Source organism: Mastigoproctus giganteus, chromosome 2 (assembly GCF_048544385.1).
Source record: "Mastigoproctus giganteus isolate SK-2022 chromosome 2, ASM4854438v1, whole genome shotgun sequence".
In the NCBI taxonomy this organism is placed as follows: Eukaryota; Metazoa; Arthropoda; class Arachnida; order Uropygi; family Thelyphonidae; genus Mastigoproctus; species Mastigoproctus giganteus.
In genome coordinates, this window is record NC_143576.1 from 231,934,806 (window position 1) to 231,950,329 (window position 15,524).

General features: G+C 36.7%; 1 protein-coding gene across 2 annotated transcripts in view; it reads left to right on the plus strand.

Moving 5' to 3' along the window:
• The first annotated feature begins 550 nt into the window (after positions 1-550).
• The window catches only part of LOC150090240 (ubiquitin-conjugating enzyme E2 L3), a 73,970-nt gene continuing 58,996 nt past the window's right edge, over positions 551-15,524 (plus strand). For both annotated transcript variants that reach the window (XM_090369027.1, XM_090369028.1), the window contains exon 1: positions 551-643. In XM_090369027.1, the coding sequence (XP_090225153.1) occupies positions 617-643 (27 nt within the window). In that variant the 5' untranslated portion in view covers positions 551-616. The remainder of the gene's footprint in view (positions 644-15,524) is intronic.

Here is a 15,524-nt window from a genome sequence, read left to right on the forward strand (position 1 = left end):
TTTTTTTTTTTTTTTTTTTTCTGTTGCTGCATAAGCTTGCTTTCTTGCATCATATGCCTCCACTAATGCTAATGGTAATATGCATTGATGGAATGAACAGAGCTGTCTTGAGATTTAATAAAATAATAATAAAGTACAAAATAATTTTTTTTTTAAATATATTCTCGTTTTCATTTGATTCTCTCCTTGAAATTCAATGAAATACAAATTTTATTTGATTTTTATTTCTGTCAGAAATTGAATGAAACCCCGAGAAATCTCTGTTACTTTCACTTTGAGAAATTGCTGGGAAGATATCTGAAACCTTCGGAGTTTCTGAAACTCATGTAATCTAATTATTTATAGTGCAATACTGGTATGTTCTGTTACATTTTTAAAGGTGATGAATTTACACTGATTACGAAACTTTATGAACTACTTTGGTTTCCTGAAAAAATTATTCAAAAATATATATAATGAGCAACCTCTCACCAGGCTATTTGTTAGAGCATTTCTTTATAGAGTTTAAATATGAATGTACTTTTATAAATAAGTAATTTTCCTCTCTCTTCTTTATTTATAGAGGTATTTCAATACATAGAACCATGCTCTGACGTCACGTCTAGAAATATTCAACATGGCAGCCACGAGGAGGTTACAGAAAGTAAGTAATTCTGAATAAGTTATTTCTTCTGGTTTGAAACTTTGTTAAGTGACTGTTTGATAGCAAACATTGAGATATTTGCATTGCGATTTTAGTTGTCTGTGGTATTGTTGCGATTTCATGTACTGTTTGGGGTATACGTAATTTGGCAGTTGGTGTGTCTAATTACATTTATATGCCAGAGACGGTATATGGTTTAAGTTTTGAGCAGTCAATTTGGTTTATAACAGGTTTTGGTTTTATCGGAATTTAGATTTGTATTTGTTTTAATAATAGTTTTGAATAACTTTTTAGGCAGAATTTATTGACAGATAAGGTATACATGGCTCGATGTGAACTTGTTATTCCTACTTTTGAAGAATTGATGCGAATGACATGTTTTAGGCGTTGATTGTGATAAAGTTCGTACGTATATCTGAAGGTAATAAAAATTGATAAGGTTGGATAGGAAATTATATGATAAACCGAGGAAAGAGAAGTACATCAAATAATTGAAAATTCATGGGGAAAAAATAAAAAAAATATTGGCTTTATTGTAAATAAGTCCCAAAAATATTGGTTTAATATGTGTGATAGTTGGCATGACAGTATTTTAGAAATCATGCAATAAGTTAGGTTAGGTACAGTAGTGGGGAAAATATAGCGCACATCATTTTGTTATCCCATCTGTCATAAAGTATGAAACTTTGGCATTTTTAGTGTTCAATGAAAGTGATTCAGGTCAATGTGCAACCTAAGTGTAAAACAAAATAAAATAAAAGGATATTTAAATTGATTGTCAAGACAACTATTCTTTCATTTTCTTTTTATAACTTTTTTTTTTGTTTTAAAAGAAGGTAAGGAAAATAAAAATGTTTTAACTTATTATTTATGTAACTGTATTTGAAACTAAAAATTGTTATGGAAATAGACTACACAAATAATAATTTCTGTTCTGAAAAATGTTTCATGATTTTCCTCCCCACTTCAAATATTGCCTCTTTCCATTCATCCAATTGTCAAGGGCTAGCTTTCTGCAGTTAAAATGTAAAATAGCACTTTTATGTTAGGTCAGACTTATGCAAGTTTATTTAATACAATAAACTTCACTAATTCAACTGTCATTTTTATGTGTGTGTTATTTATGGTTTTTCCTAAACCAGAACTTAATGATACAATTATGAACTTTTTCAGAATTGTTTTGCCAGTCATTTTGTAAAATAAGTAAGATCATTCAAAAGTAATTTTAAATGCAAAGTAATGATATTGTTAAATAATGACTTGCATCCTTTCTCAAATTTTTTCAAGCAACTATGACCATATCAAATGCCTTTAAAACTTTTTATAACATCTTGCAATGGAGGAATCTATGGCTAGAAATACTGCATGCTCTGCTGATGGAAGTGCAGGCATTCTGATTGATTATAGTTCCCTCTAGACATATCACCTTGCAGACCTAGAAGCTGTAACAGCATAAATTGCCTTTCATTTGCAATAGCTTTTGTCTCAATAAGTGCATCAAGCTCTTTAAGACCGTACTTAAGAGCTTGATGCACTTATTTCATGTTTACTGGTTCCTTTGTGGTTATTAGGAGATTTTAACGGGCATCTTACTACATGGATAAAGAACACATAACTGAATCTTTGTTAGATAAACACAAACTTACCTTGTTAAATTCTGGTTCTCATTCCTGCATACATTTTCCCCCAAGAACTACTCCAAACAGATCTCTCTAATCTGTTCTTTTGCTTTACATCAAAGTATAGAGTGTACAGTGCTCAAGTCTTTTTTTTTTTTTTTTTTGGATCATGTGCAAACACCAATCTCATCATAATCAGAACCCTGAATAACTTGGAAATTTTCAAATTTATTGTTTGGAAGATGTTCTACCTGCATAAGTTTCGTCAGTGTAAAAAGAAACTTAAAATTGTTTTAAGCTTAATAAATTAGATGAAAGGCAAAAAGGACTCCTCGACGCAGTTTCTCTCATTATGAAAAGAATACCAGATTGATTTGAAAGAAAATTCAAACTTAAATTTTGTCACCAGTCATTTTCTTCCTTCTAATCAACTCTTAATGACATATGAATTAAAGGAATTCCTAAGTAGGGCATCCAGCAGTACTGCTAGTTCAGATAGGATATGTTGTCTCATATAATAACAGCTAAATGAAATAGCTCTGCCCTCTTTATTAACATCCTACAGTTTTACAGTCAAATATTCAGTGAATTATTATTCACCTTCCTGGCAACATTCTAGCTATGCCTGCATTAGCATTAGTAGAGGCATATGATGCAAGAAAGCAAGTTATGCAGCATCAGCCAAAAGGAAAAAAAAAAAAAAAGCTTCCACTTCACCCCTCCGTTCGTTCAAAATACCTGTCCAGCTGAGCCTTAAATTTATTTAGGCTATCAACTTCCACAACAAGGGATGGAAGTCTGTTCCACCAACCAACTACCCGCTGGCTAAAGGCAAATTTCCGCACATCTATCCTACATCTGTCTTTCCTCAATTTGAATTTATGCCCTCTCAGGTGATTATTCTGAGCAAGAGGGAGAATCCCATCAGCATTGAGCATGCTCAAACCATTCAAGGCTTTATACACCTCTATCAAATCACCTCGCCGGTGCCTAGTCTCCAGACACTGTAATTTGCAGAACTTAAGCCTTTCTTCATAAGAGCAACCCTTTGTTCCATTTACTAATCTTGTTGCCCTTCTCTGTACTCGTTCCAGCAACTCTACATCTTTCTTGAAATGAGGCAAAGGATCAATCAGCTCCAGATATCTGCCAGCCTATTTCTCTTAGCAGTTGCCTATGCAAGATATTTGAAAAATGGTTAACTAGTGTGGATTCTTGAATGTGAAATACTAATGAATCAGTATGGTTTTTAACAAAACATACTTTCATAGATTATTTGTAATGTGTTTGTTAGGAATGAACATTTTTTAGTCACGGTAAGTCTAGACATAGAAAACGCCTGACACCACATGTCAGTAACATTCTTACGGATCTTCATACCCTAGGATTCTGCAGCCATCTGATAACCCTAATCAACAATTTTGTTCACTATTATTTTAGGCCCTGGGTGCCAAGTGATAATGATCGAGCGTTTTCTCTGTGCCTAAAGAGTGATTATCTAAAAGCGATTTTAAAGTTATATTAAGTTCCTGTCCTTAAGAAATTTATTTTTTTAATATCAGCTACTGTCACAAAAAGTACTTGTACAGAGCAAGAAAGATAAGCTACCTTTCTTTATTTTTCATATTTCCTTTACTAACACTTACTACTCTACGCTTGGTCACACTGGGCACTGCTCCTGCCTCCCCGTGGTGGGGCCGGAAATCTTGGCAGAAAAGCTAATCTGCCAAGGGCTAAAAGGAGCAAACATGGATCAACATGCCTTTCCGCCTCTCGAGCCGACAAGCTCTCGGCCAAAGTTAGACAATGAGCATAACACGTCGCAACCCAAGAGGTTGAAAACCACTTCCGCAGCGACAAATTGTCCTGCATTTCTAATAATGCACTCTCTTTCAGATCAGCCTCTCAGTAAGCTCTCTCCGTTTGTTATCCAAAAACATCTGGAAAGTCTGGCAGGATCTCCTAAGACAGTCAAGAGACTGCAATCAGGGGACCTACTGGTGGAGACAATAAATTGTGGGCATTTGCAGAAACTACTAAACCTTGCCAACTTTGCTAGAATTCCAGTAAAGGTCCCCCCCCCCAATGCAACCCTAAATACATCCAAAGGGGTTATTATATCCAGCTGGGATCTTTTGAATGTCACAGAGGAGGAGATAATGCAAGAACTTCAAGGCCAAAATGTCATTGCAGTCAAAAGGATTATGACTAAAACAGACAATACACTTACACCTACAAGGAACATCATTCTCACTTTCAGTACGCCAAATCTACCAACATTGATAAAAGCAGGCTACTACTTTGTCGCATTAGGCCCTACATTCCTAATCCATTGAGATGTTTTAAGTGCCAAGAGTATGGCCACTCTCAAACGGCATGCAGAGGAAATAAAGTTTGCCCCAATTATGGGTCCTCTGACCACACTCAAAGTAATTGCTCAGCAAAAGAAATGGCCTGCCCAAACTGTAAAGGCAACCACCCTGCTTATTCCAGGTCATGCGACAAATGGAAAACTGAAAAGAATATTGTGAAATATAAGATTGAAAATAAAGTAAGTTTTCAAGAAGCAAGGAAAGTAATTGCTCCCAGTATGACTAAGCGTACATACGCAAGTATTGCGCAAAAGTATCAATCTGTGGGCACCCAAACCGATGTTACAGTACCTTCAAACACTTCAATCTCTGACTGGGCTCGGGCTGTTCTCTCCCAGCAACAGTCCAATACCCCTAATCAGTTGAACCAGGCAAATAATACTGCACTTACAGTACCAGCAACATCTCCTTCTCCTCCCCCATTGATTGCTTCTACATCGAATAATCGGAGCTCACATTTAAAAAAGAATATCCAAGAAACATCTATGGATACATTCGACTCATCTAGACAAGAAGAACCTATCTTAGAAATACATGCGGAAGAAGAAATGGACACCGGTTGACCATTCTTCTCCAAAAAAGACAAACCAAAGCCTGAACGTCACAGGACAGCCACATTAAAAAAAAAACAGTCAGATACAGCTTCTTCTACTAAACACCAGTAATGCCTTATATTCTACAACGGAATTGCAGAGGATTTCGTAGCAACCTTAATGATATTCTAGTCTTAATTAACCGCTACTCTCCAGTCGGTTTCTGTCTACAGGAAACCTATCTAACTCCACAAATTTCCACCAACATAAAGAACTATGCCATCTATCAACAAGATCGTAATACTTCAAATGCTGCCCATGGAGGCGTGGCCATCTTCATCAGCTCAAAGATCCCGACCAAACAAATTGTTTTGCAAACTGATATTGAAGTTGTTGCCGTACATTTGATAACCCAGATAGTGTTAACACTAGCATCAGTCTGTCTCCCACCAAGTCATACCTTCTCTTTCCAAGATCTTGAAAACCTGCTAATGCAATTACCACCCCCTGTCTGTCTGTCTGTTGGGTGATTTCAATAGCCACCATCCCTTATGGGGATCAACAAAAGTAGATACACATGGCTGCCTAATGGAAACTTTTCTAGACAAGCAAAACCTTACTGTTCTTAATACTGGTGCACCCACGCACATACAATTACCAGGTGGACAAACTTTTGCAATTGATCTATCAATATGTTCCCCAATTCTGTTTCCAATCACAGAATGGTCTGTTTTAGATGACCCCTTGGGCAGTGATCATTTTCCGATTATTTGTGATCTGCTCACTGCACAACCACCATTAGTCAAACCCTGCATGAAATGGAAGTTCTCTCAAGCCAACTGGGTCAGATTTCAATCTTTTGTCACCCTGGATGAGCAATATATACGTACACAGTCGATAGATGAAGCCACAGATTATATCACTTCACAGCTACTATCTGCAGTGAAGTATTAAATTCCATTGTTGAATCCTCAGTCCCGACGACATCTTAACTATTGGTGGAATGAAGACTGCACAAAAGCAAAGAAGTTAAAAAATAAAGCATGGAATTTATTTCGTAGATCACCAACCACAGCTAATCTTATCAATTACAAGAAGCTAAGAGCGAAAGCACGTCTCATTCAAAGGCAGGCCAAGAAGAATTCTTGGATTCGTTTTGCATCTACCATAAACAGAAACACTAACTCCAGGCTAATATGGAAGAAAATCAGACAGATTTCTGGAAAATTCCCTACAACCCCTTCACCAATTCTTTCATGGAATGGGCAGGAACTCTCTGCTTCTGAGTACATAGCAAATGCTTTGGGCAAAACCTTTGCTGAAGTTTCAGCGGCCTCATCTTATTCTGCGGATTTTCAGAAAATAAAGACCAAGACTGAAGAATGAGCCATCAACTTTCGAACCTCCATTTTCCTTTTGTATAACCAGCCTCTTCAATATCACGAACTTCTACATGCCGTGAAAACAACACACAATGGTGCCGCTGAGCCAGATGGAATATCTTATATCATGTTACAAAACCTTGGTGACAAAAATTTACAAATACTACTGGTCTACTATAACAGAATATTTATGGAAAATATTTATCCCAGCGCTTGGCATCATGCCACAGTTCTTGCCTTTTTTGAAACCCGGAAAAGACCCTACAAAGCCATACAATTACCGACCAATTTTCCTCTCCAGTTGCCTCGGTAAATTACTTGAGAAAATTATTCATAATCGACTTGCTTGGACCATCGAAACACAACATCTAATGAGTAATAATCAGCATGGCTTTCTTAAGAACAGGTCCTCCTTAGATCTGATGATCAAGGCAGAATCTGCAATTCGCAATGCCTTCGTAAAAAATGAACATCTCGTTTTGGTTTCCATAGACATAGAGAAGGCATTTGACATTACCTGGCATCATGGCATTCTCAGCGACCTCCATGCCCTTGGTCTACGAGGCAACCTTCCTATATTCATCAGGAACTTTCTCCAGACTCGTTCGTTCCAAGTTCAATACCACAACTCGCTTTCTGTGACATTTTTACAGGAAGAAGTGCCACAAGGTTCTGTATTGAGTGCAACCCTCTTTGCCCTTAAAATTGATTCTGTCACAAAAGAACTTCCAAATACAGTTGAGACCTATCTTTATGCGGATGATCTCTCCATTTCTTGCCATTCTCAGAATATGAGATCCATTGAACGGCAACTGCAGTTATCCTTGAATAAAGTCCAAAGGTGAGCGGGACTCAATGGCTATCATCTATCTCAGCAGAAAACTGTTGCAATCCACTTTTGTAATCAACGAAAAATGCATACAGATCCTGAACTTCAGATGTCAAATTTTACCATTCCAGTGACCAACAATATCAGATTCCTGGGATTAATCCTTGACAGAAAATTAAATTTCTTTGAGCACATTAAATCGCTGCGTACTTGCTGCCTCAAAAAAACTGAACATACTCAGAGCTTTATCTGCAATGTCTTGGGGAGCAGACCGTACATCTTTGCTTCTGTTATATAGAGCATTGATCAGATCCCGTTTGGATTATGGTGCTCCAATCTACGATTCTGCCCAAAAGAGTACACTATGCTGGTTGGACCCTATACAGCATAGTGCATTGCGGGTTGCCCTTGGTGCATTCAGGACATCTCCTATCCATAGTTTATATATTGAAGCATTGAAGCACATGAGCCCCCTCTTTGTCTCCGCAGGAAAACACTACTTCTGAAGTATGCAGCCCAAATACAAAGTTGCTGTCAGCATCCTATTGGGCCATATCCCTTTAATCCACCACTGCAAAACCTTTATAGAAATAAACCGAGTAAAATAAGACCAGCAGGCTTATGCCTAATTGAAATAACACAGAGTTGGAATATTCCTAATGTCAACAGGCTAGATGTAGTGAAATGCTCTGACCCACCTTGGACACCTCCTCCACAAGTAACTTGTGATACTTATCTTCAAAAATTGGGAAAGAATTTTCTACCGTCACTCAACGTGAAACAACTCCATGCAAGCCGTATTCAGAAATATGCTAGTTTATTGCCAATATATACTGATGGCTCCAAATCGCATTCAGCCGTTTGAGCAGCAGCAGTATTTCCCTCTACAATCATTTCTGCTTCCCTTCCACCAGAGTATACCAGCTTCTCTGCAGAACTTCATGCAATAAAATTAGCTTTAGAAAACCTGAATCTCTACCCATCTCTAAAATATATTGTATACACTGACCCTCTAAGTTCAATTATAGCAATACAAAACCTTTCTAACAAGGTTCATCCTATTTTAAACCAAATCAGAAGCCTCTTATTAAAAATTGAGGAACGTCATCAATCAGTGACCTTTGCTGGATCTCAGCCCATTCGGGAATAAAAGGGAATGAACTGGCTGACAAAACTGCCAAAAATCCATCAACTTATGATTTAACGCTTGCTCCTCTTCCAATCTATGACTATAATCATATCGTACAAACATCATATGTCTTGCACTGTGGAAAGAGCTATGGCACACCCAAACCAATAATAAACTTTATCAGTTTGAAAATGAAAGAATTGTAGATCTCTTAAAGTACCATTTATAACTGACACAATATAATAGCGTAGCTTAATTTAATTTATTATGATACTCACCTTTTTATAATCTGCATTGATGTTGGAATAAATTGGATGATAATTTTAAATTTAAGTTAGCATGAATAAGTTAGGATTTAAAAACAGAATTAAAATGTGCGCAAGGAAGTAGAAGTGCACGTCTTCGTCCTTGGTTGTCAATGTTGAAATTTGAAACTATTTTAGTTATACGGTTGGAAACAGAAGGCCAGTAGCCATAACAAGTGGCTTTTGTTTTTACATGTGTAAAACAAAAACCACTTGTTATGGCTATTGGCCACTTGTTATGGCAATGGTAGAATGAGAGAAAACATGTATTTAAGAAGACTAGACTGGTTCCTGTGATGCTCCTGGATACACGTGGGAATCTCAGGTGCATGAGATTCCAGAGTGGTGCTATGTTATAGGGTAGTTTGGAATTTAATACTTGAAGGTCACCACCAAATATGGAGGATGCGGAAAGGCCAGGGAATGACCACCGCATATCCCGGAGCAATATGGCCTTAGTTGCTAATGCTCCTAAAAACCAAATAACAAACAAACAAACAAACAAACAATACTTGAAGAGTGCAATGGCGCGAAACCATTCTATAACTAGGGCTTCATATTGGAAAATTTTAAAACTGGATTTTAATTTGATAATAGGAATGGCTGAATCTACTAAGGGGGTGTGGTTGTGGGATTGAACATGTGTTGCTAATTCGGTATTAGACTGTCCCATCCTAAAGCTATAGCCATTGTAGTGGTAGTAAGCACGTGTGTTTGATGTTTTGGTAGAACCGTATTTTGTGGTGGTGCTACCAATGTAGCAAGCGTTACAGTTATCTTGACATTTTATTAAGTAGATGATATTATTCATGTCACTAATGTGGTAATTTTGTGTATCTTTATATGAGTTGAATAATGAACCTAGTTTATTGTAAGGTGAGAATGTAAGGGTGATATCAGTACTTTTGAATAAACGGCGGAATTGGTTGGCAAAATTACTGTGGTAAGGGAGGATAATACGTGGATTATTATTGGACATGCGTTTGGATGGGTTGCTGATATTATTTTGGACTGTGATAATAGTTTGTTTGATTAATTGAATAGGATATTTCCTAGATATTAATTTACTTGTAAGATATTGTAGTTCATTATTAAGGTCATAATGTGTGGAACTGTATTTTATAGCATTGTAAATTTGATTATAGAGGACTGCTTTTTTTGTGTTGAGGGGGTGATGTGATTCAAAATGTAAGTATTGCCCATGTATTTTTTCTGAAAATTCTTGTTCCTAGTTTTGTATCGCCTCTGTATATAGTGAGGTTTAGGAAATTAATTTGTCCCTTTTCTTCCAATTCCAGGGTATTATTTTAATCTATTATGCATGGAATTAAATTTAATGAAAAGATCATTTATTGTGGATTTGTGCCCTATTAAGAGGATATCGTCAGCGTATCGTATAAATAATTTAATATCGGGGGGGGGGGGGGGAGTCACCTCTGTAGCCAGGTGGGAAGGAGCAGCAGTGCATAGCACACGCTTCTTGATTAGACCATGGTTCGAGCCCGTCACCACCAAATACGGAGGATGCGGAAAGGTCAGGGAATGACCACCGCATATCCTGGAGCAATATGGCCCTAGTTGCTAATGCGCCTAAAAAAAAAAAAAACCAAATAACAACATCAGGGGGGTATGGTTGTAATATATGATTTTCTACGGAGGCTAGGTAAATTTCAGATGGGGGGGGCTGAGATTCCTAATCCCATAGGTAGGCTGTAGGTTTGCTGGTAAATCTGATTAAGAAATCGGAAGTATCTGGCATCTAATAGAAAGGTTGTAAGCTCTAGTATGCTATTAATTGAAAGGGAAGTGAGATTTGATAAGGTTTTGTCGTCTGTTAAGAAATTACGTAAGATTTGTAATGTGGATCTCTCCCCTCACCAGATTTTCGAAATTTAAAGTAAACAATACCTCCCGAACCTTTGAAAAAATAAATTTTGTCACAATAACCAATGATGACATCCTAGCATCTTTTGATGTAGTCTCATTGTACACTAATGTACATTTGCCGTCCACATTACAAAACTTACGTAATTTCTTAACAGACGACAAAACCTTATTGAATCGCACTTCCCTTTCAATTAATAGCATACTAGAGCTTACAACCTTTCTATTAGATGCCAGATACTTCCGATTTCTTAATCAGATTTACCAGCAAGCCTACGGCCTACCTATGGGATTAGGAATCTCAGCCCTCCTATCTGAAATTTACCTAGCCTCCATAGAAAATCATATATTACAACCATAACCCCCCCCCCCCCCCCCCCCGATATTAAATTATTTATACGATACGCTGACGATGTCCTCTTAATAGGACACAAATCCACAATAAATGATCTTTTCATTAAATTTAATTCCATGCATAATAGATTAAAATAATACCCTGGAATTGAAAGAAAAGGGACAAATTAATTTCCTAAACCTCACTATATACAGAGGCGATACAAAACTAGGAACAAGAATTTTCAGAAAAAATACTCACACGGGCAATACTTACATTTTGAATCACATCACTCCCTCAACACAAAAAAAGCAGTCCTCTATAATCAAATTTACAATGCTATAAAATACAGTTCCACACATTATGACCTTAATAATGAACTACAATATCTTACAAGTAAATTCATATCTAGGAAATATCCTATTCAATTAATCAAACAAACTATTATCACAGTCCAAAATAATATCAGCAACCCATCCAAACGCATGTCCAATAATAATCCACGTATTATCCTCCCTTACCACAGTAATTTTGCCAACCAATTCTGCCGTTTATTCAAAAGTACTGATATCACCCTTACATTCTCACCTTACAATAAACTAGGTTCATTATTCAACTCATATAAAGATACACAAAATTACCACATTGGTGACATGAATAATATCATCTACTTAATAAAATGTCAAGATAACTGTAACGCTTGCTACATTGGTAGCACCACCACAAAATACGGTTCTACCAAAACATCAAACACACGTGCTTACTACCACTACATTAGCTTTAGGACAAGACAGTCCAATACCGAATTAGCAACACATGTTCAATCCCACAACCACACACCCCCTCAGTAGATTCAGCCATTCCTATTATCAAATTAAAATCCAGTTTTAAAATTTACCAATATGAAGCACTAGTTTTAGAATGGTTTCGCTGCCATTCCACTCTTCAAGTATTAAATTCCAAACTACCCTATAACATAGCACCAGTCTGGAATCTCATGCACCTGAGATTCCCACGTGTATCCAGGAGCATCACGGGAACCTAGTCTTCTTAAATACACGCATTTACTCTCATTCTACCATTGCCAACTGAAGACGTGTAAAACAAAAGCCACTTGTTATGGCTATTGGCCTTCTGTTTCCAACTGTATAACTAAAATCGTTTCAAATTTCAACATTGACAACCAAGGACGAAGATGTGCACTTCTACTTCCTTGCGCACATTTTAATTCTGTTTTTAAATCCTAACTTATTCATGCTAACTTAAATTTAAAATTATCATCCAATTTATTCCAACATCAATGCAGATTATGAAAAAGGTGAGTACCATAATAAATTAAATTAAGCTACGCTATTATATTGTAAACTGTATCAGTTGAAACAGGATCCACAGCTTTGGCGCTCTAGCACCAAAACAGTACAAAGAGAAGTAGTAGTTCTTGCACGTGCACGGATAGGACCTACATATCTGACTCACCTTCATCTACTTACAGGAGAGGATTGTCCTCAATGTCCACACTGTTCCTCACACTTAACAGTCAGACACATTCTCGTTGACTGCCCTCACTACGATCAGGACAGAATATCCATCCTGCTTTCCCTAAGAAATCTTCGAGAACCGAAGACATTAAAACATTATTGGTGATGATGCAAACATTAATGAATTCTTCTCTTTTTTGAAAAAATTGGAATGTATCATAAATTCTAAAACATCACTGTAATAAAACATAAATTGATTATATCTGAAATTTGATTTTTATTAATTTTCCTATGAATAGGCACACTATAGCCCCAGCAGCTTGTGCACCATTAAACCGCCATCACACACACACACACACACACACACACACACACACACACACACACACACACACACACACACACACAATTATTTAAAAAATTTTTTAAATATACTATTACATTCCTATACTGTTAGTGTTAATTGCAGCAGAATGCTGCAAGGAAGCAAGCTCATACAGCATCAGCCAAAACAAAAAAAAAAAAAAAAAAAAAAAAAACATAACGGGAATTCTCACTTGCCATCTGACTGCCCTTATCCGGGCGAAAGGAGGCCCTACCTGTTACTAGATAGGTATCCCATGATTTCTGCCCACTCGGTGTACTTCATTTAATTTAAGTGGATAGATCCCATTCACCCCAGTTGCCTTTCTTACGTTTAACTTCAGCAATTTCTCCTTCACGTTGCTCTCAGTTTTGGAACATTTCAATAAAACAAGTGAGTAATTACAGACTCCTGATTTGGACGTTATGAAGGATACCTTCTTTTGTCATTAAATTTATTTATTAAAGGAAAGAGAAAGTTGAAATAAAAAATTAATGGAATATGAAACAAAAGCAATAAAGATGAGCGATGAAATCAACAGAAATTATTCTGACATCGAGAAGTGAATGGTAACAAATTTTCAAATCATACTAAAAGCAGTAATTCATGAAGAGGAAGAGATAAATTTTGAATAGAAGTAATGAATGGGCCTTTGTTTTGTTTGGTAATCCAATTAATGAAGAGTAGTGAATCATATGAACACATTGGAAAAAGATTTAAATTTCTTGCTGATTTGACACAAAATACTGACTTCGCCATTACAACAAGGACATTGATGTGACGAACTGGTTGAGTGTCATCAATTCAAAGAGTATTTAAGATTAGTCACTACACAAGAAAACTTGAAATGCCCTGAAATCTTACAGCTCATATAGAAAGAAACTTGATAGAGGTTTCCTCAAATTTGACAACAATCCTAAACATTTACATGACATTAACAATAATGAGTTTTGAAGCTGAAAGAAAATTTTCTAAACTATGAATAACAAAAACAACTTTTGATCAGCCATGCTACAGGAAAGACTGAATTATCTTTCTATTCTCTCTATAGAAAATATTACAAAATCGTCATATGAAGAGATGATCAAAGAGTATGCAGCCAAAAAATGTAGGAAAAAAAGTATTATGGAGGTGTGTTAGGCAGTTAATTGTTATGTTATTTTAAGTTATTTTTCTTGATTTTGTGATAATTGTGGTATTTGTCAGCTGTTTTAAATTTGTAATTTGTTCTGATTTCTTTTCTCACTCTAAATAAATAATTACTTTCACACATAAATTTGTATTTTTCTTAGAGGGGCTCAAAAATTTGTATAAGCTTCGGGCCCCACAAAACCTAGATCTGCCCCTGGATGTGCTTCTCAGCAGAACTCATGAAGTAGAACTGATATAGCATGTGTGTTACTGCCAACCACTTTTAGGACAACAGTAATATAAAACTGAGATGTGCACTGAATTATATAATAATATTTAATATTTACAGATATTCCAGTTATGCATATTTGTATCATGAATTTTCACAAAAGCTCAAGTAACTTATTTTGCACTACATTCACACAAGGAATTCTCTAGGGAAGTGGAGGCCAGAAGCTTACCAAACCATAACAGGAAGCTAAATGATTTTGTTATAATTGAGAACAGAGTGGAGGAGAAATTGTTGAAGTTAAACATAAGGAAGGCATCGGGAGTGGATGGGATCTATACAGTTATATTAAAGGGGGTGGCAAAGGAAGTAAGCAAACCCTTAGCCATAATTATGAGAGCATCCTTTGGTTCAGCTGAGATCCCTACGAACTGGAGATGTGCAAATGTATTTCCAATTCACAAAGGGGATCAAAGGGTGACAAGTAATTAGCATTAGTAGAGTCATTTGATGCAAGAAAGCAAGCTTATGCAGCATCAGCCAAAACAAAAAAAATAATAATAAATAAATAAAAAATAACCACTTCCACTTCACCCCTCTGTTCGTTCGAAATACCTGTCCAGCTGAGCCTTAAACTTATTTAGGCTATCAACTTCCACGACAAGGGATGGAAGTCTGTTCCACCAACCAACTACCTGCTGGCTAAAGGCAAATTTCTGCACGTCTCTCCTACATCTGTCTTTCCTCAATTTGAATTTATGTCCTCTCAGGTGATTATTCTGAGCAAGAGGAAGAATCCCATCAGCATTGAGCATGCTCAAACCATTCAAGGCTTTATACACCTCTATCAGATCACCCTGTTGGTGCCTAGTCTCCAGACACTGTAATTTGCAAAACTTAAGCCTTTCTTCGTAAGAGCACCCCTTTGTTCCATTCACTAATCTTGTTGCCCTTCTAAGTACTCGTTCCAGCAGCTCTACATCCTTCTTGAAATGAGGCCTCCAGGCCTGTATACAGTACTCTAGGTGTGGTCTGACCATTGCCTTATACAAGGGAATAATCACCTCCTTATCCCTGCTAGAAAAATTCCTATATATCATTGACAATACACCATGAATAATCTCTTGCAGCCCGTCTGCACTGCTCAGAGAACTTCATATCTGCCTGCACAACCACCCCCACGTCCCTTTCATTCTCTACCACTGTCATGTAGTACCACAGAGTTGATACGTTGCTCTGGGGTTGCTGTTTCCCATATGTAGTACTTTACATTTGTCAATGTTAAAATTTCA